Source organism: Belonocnema kinseyi, chromosome 2 (assembly GCF_010883055.1).
Source record: "Belonocnema kinseyi isolate 2016_QV_RU_SX_M_011 chromosome 2, B_treatae_v1, whole genome shotgun sequence".
NCBI lineage: Eukaryota > Metazoa > Arthropoda > Insecta > Hymenoptera > Cynipidae > Belonocnema > Belonocnema kinseyi.
The window spans coordinates 75,294,265-75,301,500 of NC_046658.1; the positions used below are offsets into that span (position 1 = coordinate 75,294,265).

Consider the following 7,236-nt stretch of genomic DNA (forward strand, 5'->3'; position numbering starts at 1 on the left):
ATATATATGTATATATATTCATTTAAACCAAAGATTGAATAAATAAATTTACAGTCAAAAACTGAATGTTCAACCATACAAAATGAATTTTCAAACTAAAATTATGGAATATTCAACTGGAATAGTATTCTCAATTTAAGAACAAAATTATTTTTAAAAAATACTTTTTTTAAAGAAATGAATTTTTAATTAAAATGATGAATTTTCAGTAAAAAAATTAAGTTGGAACAAAAGAGTTTATTTTACATACAAGTCAATTTATTTTTAACCTGAAAGACGAATTTTCAATTAAAATTACGAAAACTTAACTGGAATACTTGAATTTTCAACCAAAAAGGAGAATTTTCAAACAATGAGATTAACATTTAAAACATATAATTTTCTACCAATAAAAGTCGATTTCTAAAAAAAAAGTAGTTCAAAAAAATCAAAATACGTGAAGTTTCAACGAAATAAATTCATTTTCAATCAAAAAAGACAAATTCACATCCTAATTGTTAAATTTTAAACTACAAAAGGTCAAACTGATTACTTTTCAACTAAAACGATGAATCTTAAACTCGAATAGTTGAACTTATATCTGCCAAACGATGGATTTTCAACTAAAAAGGTGATTTTTCTACAAAAAAAGGCGCATTTTTAATAAACTACATACATTTTCAATATGAAAATATAAATTTTCGATAAAAAAATTTAATTTTCAATCAAATAGTAAAATTTTAGGCAAAAAATTTTGTTTATAAAAAAAGACAAATTTTCAACATGATATATACATTTTTTACCCAATAGTTGAGTTTTTAACCAGAAAGATTAATTTTCTACAAAAAAACGAATTTTCAACAGACTAAAAAACTTGTCAATCAAATAGTGGAAGTTCTAAATTGAAAAAAATTGTTAACCAAAAATCAAACTGTTCAATTTTAATTTTAAAATATTAATTTTCTACCACAAAGGTGAATTTTCTACCATATTGCTGAACTTCTCATACAAATGTGAATTTTCTACAAAAAACTGTCGAATTTTAACACAAAAATATAAAATTTCAACAACAAAAAAAGTAATTCACAACCAAAAAGTTTAATTATCAGTCTGCACAAAAAAGCAGCATGTATCTTCTACAAACATTTTTTAAAGAAAGTAGTTCAACTTCCAACCAAGAAAAATAATTTTCTACCAAAAAATAAGAATTTTCAAATAAATAGTTGAATTTTTAGTTTACACAAAAGATCTATTTTTAACTAAAAATTGAATAATCATATTTTAATTGAAAAAGTAATAATTTTCCATTTTTTTTTCTACAATACAGTTGAATTTTTAATTAAAATCATGAATCTTCAACCAAAAAAATTCATTCTTAATGAAGCAGTTAAAAATATGAATTTTTAACAAAAAGTGTACACCATGTAAGACAGCATAGAAAAATCGTTGCCGTACACCCACAAAGATTTTACACAATTTATACCATTTTTCAATAAATATAAAGTAAATAAAACAAATCACGTAACTTATACAATTAATATATATAATTAACGTTTTTAAAATACATACAAATACCGGGCGTTCTCAATCCTTTTTCACTGAAGAACATTAAATACAAAATATTTTTAAAAGAAATTCAGGACTTGTAATAAAAAGGTCCGTTCTGTCACTTACTAAATATTTAGATTTCTCATATCAATTCTCCTATAATACGACCGTCAATACTTTTTTTATATAGTTATCATTAATTGAATATTAATTATTTATCTTCTGCTAATCAATATAATTCCCTAGAAATCTGCAGAAGAAAAAATTCCCGCTTTTCAAAATTAAGATACAAAAAGGCACTGTCATTTTGTTAATATTCCATACAATTCCTTTTTGATGTTCCATTTTATTAATTTAGGTGAAAATCAAACCTTCCATTTTTTATTTTTCTTCAGCAATTATCCGAATTGATATCCTGCATAAACTCTGCGGAACATGTCGCGACAATTTATCTTAACGTTTAGTTTTGCACATAGTAAAAATGCGCCGGACAATTTTCTGTGCAAACTGTAAATTTCTTCTGGAGGCGGACAAAGTCTGTAAGACAGTATTTTTGGAACGAGCTTCTGTATCCTGTGAAGGGATTTAAAAAAATTCGTTTTCAATCTAGAAAGAGATGGAATACGTATTTTTAATTCAGTTATGAACAAATTAATTCTTCATTACCTTCTGGTGACATCTTGGCCTCCGAAGTCAAAGTACTCGTTATCTTTGCTAAAAACTTGACCAAGAATCATCACTGCATCTACGTGAGTTTCCTCCATAACCTTTTTAAAAAAAGTATTATCAATCGTGTAGTTTTTATTTGTAGGGGAAAATCATTTTTAATGTAAAATACACATTTTTAAAAACTTTATTTTTTAAGTTTGTTTTCTTTCAAGTTTATATACATATACTTTTCTTAAGATTCTTGAGAAAATGCAAAAATATTTTTGGAAATAAATTTAAAGAAATAAAATAAATATAAGAAAATTACAAATTAAAATAAAATAAATTAAGCTTTCTCAAACAGAGACGAATGTTCTACAACACCGTTCAATTTTTAACTTCAAAGTATGCACTTTCAACGAAATAGTTATATTGTCAATCGAAGAGCAAAATTTTCAATTGAAATTATGAATCTTCGGACAAAAAAATAATCTTCACTAAGTAGTTGAATTCAGGACCAAAAAAACGTTAATAACCCCCAAAAAATACAATTTTCAAAAGTAGTTCAACATTTCACCAAATAATGGAAGTTTTAACCAAAACAGATTTATTTTTAACACCAGAAGACGAATTTTCAAATAAAATAGTTGAATTTTTAACCAAAAAAGATTTTTCAGTCAAAAAAGAAAAAAAAATTCACTCAAATTACAATAATTTGGGGTAAAAATAATTTGTAATACAAAATAAAAATTTCGAATAAATATTTATTTTTTAAGCTTACTTCTTTGTAAGGTTATATAAATATTAAATATAATTTTCTTAAGATTCTTAAGGAAATTCAAACAGATTTTTAAAGATTTCAGTTTGTAGGATATTTTAGACTTTTAGAAGTTTGGAAGAAATTGAAAATATTTGATCAATTTTCAGAACTCTTTCAAAGTTTTTAAATATTTTTGATCTCTTTAAAATCTCTTAAATTAATATTTCAAAACAAAGTCAATAAATATTTACATTTTTTTAAATGTTTGGAAATCTTGTGAAATTTCAATTAATTTTTAATCTTTTTAAAAGTTTTGAAATATTATTCAAATTTAACTAAAGTTTCTTTTAAATTCTGCAGAATTTAAAAAATTGTTTTATGGGCTACGGAACTAGGACCAAACCTAAAAATTAAATTGCCTCACTTTACTTAATAAATGCTAGGATAAATTTTTTTAGATAATTAAGGCCTATTCTTCTTTTGAATAAAATCCGTATTAACGTAAAAAATTGGCTAATTTCGATAGTACTGCTTCCAACCAAATTCCCACGCCCTTAATATCTTCGATATTCTGTTTCGAACAATTTTTTAATCTTTTCATGCTTTATATTAATTTTTAATCTTCTCAAAACTGTTAAATATATCTTAAACTTAATCTAATTTTTATAAAAATGTTGTAATCTTGCAAGATTGCAAAATTTCGCTTCAAAACTCCAAACATTTTTTTTCAAGTGTACACACTTTTTTCGAAATTATAGGAAATCTTTCAAATGTTTTTAGATCTTTTTCTATTTTCTCTATAGATTAAGGTTTTTAAAATACAAAATCAGTTAAAAGTTTCCCATGAATTTTAAGAATCGTGGGGAATAAAACCTATATCATTTAAAATTTTGCTAGAAGTCATAATGTCGGTATAGGTAATGTTTTTGTCTACGATTATAGTTTTCCCCTTCCTTTAAAAGTCTCAAAAAGTTTCCAAATTATAGTGCGGTGGCAAAATGTTAAAAACAACAGAATTATTTCCCAATATTAAAAAATTATTTAGACTCAAAATATTCTCTTTTATCAATAAAGTTTAGAAATATTTACAGACCAATTTTATCGCGAAATAAAATAAATAAATTATTCCCTCGTTGTTTCTCTATTTTTTCATCACTTCTTTCAATATTTTAACATTATAAATGTAATTATTTTAATATTTAAATTACTTTACCTTTGATTCATATCCTGTTAAGAATCCCATGTCGCGGGAAAGAGTCAAAACTTTTTCTCTGTCTCCTTCACTAGCTCCGTTGATCACTTCTATGTATTTATCCATAAATGATTTTTCGTAACTTCTACATGCACCAAAATCAAGCAAAATTAACTGCAATCAAATTATATAAATGATAAAATTCATACCTAATTGAGTAAAATTATTTGTTAATTCAAATATTTGAACCACGTACTTTTTTCGTCTCAGTGTCGTAGAAAAAATTGGACCAGTTCGGATCTGTTTGCATGTAGCGAAACACGAAAAGTTCCTTCAAACATAGTTCCATTATCATTCTGCATATATGCTCCCGCGTTTGCAAGTCCATTTCTACACATTTATCTACTGGAATACCTTCTACCAGTTCGCTAGTAAAAACTTGCTGCGTACTTAGCTCGTCTACAAATAATAATTACATTACTATATTCGTATCCAAAAATTAAATTTTCAACCAAATAGATTTATAGAAAAAAGTAATTCTCAATATAACAATTGCATTTACAACTAAAAACTTGAATTTTCAATTAATAGAGATGAATTTTCAAACAAAAAACAAAATTTTCTAGAAAACAGTTAAATGATCAACCTCAAAATGTGAATTTTCAAGAATAATAGATAATTGCGAACCAAAAAAGATGAGTTTTCCATCGAATTGTCGAATTTTCCAACAAAAAAGATTTAAATATTTTGATAAAACAGTTGAACTAGTAAGAAAAAAAGTTCATTTTCAATCAAGAAAGATGGAATTTATACCAAAGAAGATTATTTTTCTACCATAAAAGATAATCAAGCCAATGTTAGGATTTTCAAATAAAAAAATTAAAGTTCAACCAAAAACAGTTACATGGCCAACCAAGTAGTTAAATTTTTCAGCCAAGAAGATGCATTTTTTTAGAAGCAGTTTAATTTTTAGCAAATAAACTCATTTTCAACCAAGAATGACGAATTTTCAACCAAGAATAACGAATTTTCAACCAAAAAATATGACAATTTTCAATTGAAAAGGATAACTTTTTAACAAAATATTTGATGTTTCAACAAAAAAATTGAATTTTTAACAAAACAGAATTAACTTTAAAAAAATTATCATAAATCAATATATAACATAATATTAATATATTATTGGGTTCTATTAATTTAGTTCGCATTTAAGTGAAAAAAATGAGGCAAAGAGGAAGTTCCTTTAAAACAGGGTGAAAAAAGAGGAATTCTTAAACAAGGGGAAGATACTTGAACTTTCAATCAAAATAGATGAATTTTCAAGCCAAAACATTTGCATTTTTAACCAAATAGTTAAATTTTCGTACCAAAAGACTCATTTTTTAGAAGAGAGTTAAATTATAAACCTAAAAATGTGAATTTTCAAAAAAAGATCATTTTCAACCAAAAAGATATATTTTGAACTAAATAGGTGTACTAAAATAAAAATGTAACCAAAAAAAACTTTCAATCAAAAGGGACGAATTTTAAATAAAAAAACAGTTCCATTTTCAACCTAACAGATGCATTTTCAAGCAAAAAAGGCGAATTTTTAAGAATAAAGTTGAACTTTTAACCTGAAAAGATCAATTTTCAACAAGAAAATATCATTTTAAACCAAAAAAGATAAATTTTTAACCAAATAGTTGAATTTTCATTAAAAAAATCATTTTCAACCAAACAGTTTCATTCACAACCAAATAATTAAATTTTCCATACAAAAAAAATGTTATTGAAATAGTTTCATCAGGTTGAATTTTGAACCTGAAAGTGAAGATTTCCAACAATAAAATATTTTCAACCAAGAAAAATGAATTTTTAACCAAAAAAGTTATTAACAAATAGTTGATTTTTTAGCCAAGAAGAAAAATTTTTTAGAAGCAGTTGAATGCAAGAAAAAAATAACTTTCAACAAAATAGTTCAATTAGAAACTGTTGAAAATTGGAGAAAAATTAAAATGGAAAGTATACGTATTTTAGTAGAAAATTTTAAAGAAAATAATTGAGTCCTCATACAAAACAGATTCATTTGCAACCAAGCAGTTGCATTTTTAATAAAAAAGATAACGTTACTACGAAAAGAAACTTTTAGCCGAATAAGAAAAAAATTTCATCCGAAATGCTAAATTTTCAATTCAAAAAAATTAATTATCTAATAAAAAAGACGAATTATCATTGAAATACATAAAATTTTAAGCAATGAAGATTCATTTTCTAACAAAATAACGAATTTTGAATCCAACACATACATTTTTAACCAAACAGTAGAATTTTCAAACAAATTTTATAAATTTTCTGCCAAATAATTGAATTTTGAAACTAAAAAAAATTTTGATCTTAAAATGTATAGTTTAATTTTCATTCAAAAATTAATATTCAGTTTAAAAAAAAAATTCTATTAAATTGTTGAATTTTCAAGCCAAAAAGACGAATTTTCTACAAAACATTTCCATTTTTAACTCCTGAAAATAAAAGAAAAATGAAAATTGTACTTTCAACCATTAAATATTTAATTTTCGTCAATTTTCAAAAGTTGGAATTAAAAAATTTAAGTATTTGGTAACACATTTTGGAGTATTCAAAGAAACTTCAATTTTTAAAGAAGAAAAATTAAAGAAAATTGAAAATTGAGTTTTCCGCAGTTGAACTTTCAAAAGTTAAATTTTCAACAAAAACGAATGACTTTTTCAACAAAATAGTGGAATTTTAAAACAAAAAGCATAAACTTTTAACGAAAAATAGTTGAATTTTCTTATTTGGTTCCATTAATAAAGTTCGAATTTAAGCGAGAAAAAAAGGGAAAACGAAAGAGAGGAATTCTTCAAAAGAAAGGAATAGGGGGAAGAGTGCGCAGTTTACTAGTCAGAGATAAATAAGTAAATCAAAATTCCTCACCTATTACTGCGGGAGCATAATAATCTGAATAAGGTTCAATAAGTTTCTTGTATTTTTTAGCACAGTCAGCTTCCCTCAGGTAGTCGACTTCCCAAGAAAGTTCTCGTTTCGCTACTTCGACCACGTTATCTATAAACATACCTTCGGGAAACATATTCCAAACCTAAAAAAAAAA

At 24.6% G+C, this 7,236-nt stretch overlaps 2 protein-coding genes across 3 annotated transcripts in view; one reads left to right on the forward strand and one right to left on the reverse strand.

Annotated features, from left to right (window-relative positions):
* The window catches only part of LOC117167106 (protein Mpv17), a 27,298-nt gene that overhangs the window by 4,422 nt on the left and 15,640 nt on the right, over positions 1–7,236 (forward strand). The gene's annotated exons all lie outside the window — the stretch shown is intronic.
* The window catches only part of LOC117167104 (atypical kinase COQ8B, mitochondrial), a 16,643-nt gene continuing 10,956 nt past the window's right edge, over positions 1,550–7,236 (reverse strand). Inside the window, exons 8-12 of one of the 2 annotated variants that reach the window (XM_033351750.1) lie at positions 7,062–7,224; positions 4,384–4,586; positions 4,149–4,301; positions 2,194–2,294; positions 1,550–2,100 (exon numbers count right to left, since the gene is read on the reverse strand). In XM_033351750.1, coding sequence (XP_033207641.1) covers positions 1,926–2,100; positions 2,194–2,294; positions 4,149–4,301; positions 4,384–4,586; positions 7,062–7,224 — 795 coding nt within the window. In that variant the 3' untranslated portion in view covers positions 1,550–1,925. Of the gene's footprint in view, positions 2,101–2,193; positions 2,295–4,148; positions 4,302–4,383; positions 4,587–7,061; positions 7,225–7,236 lie in introns of those variants that run through there. The other variant, XR_004466354.1, reaches the window with a different exon arrangement.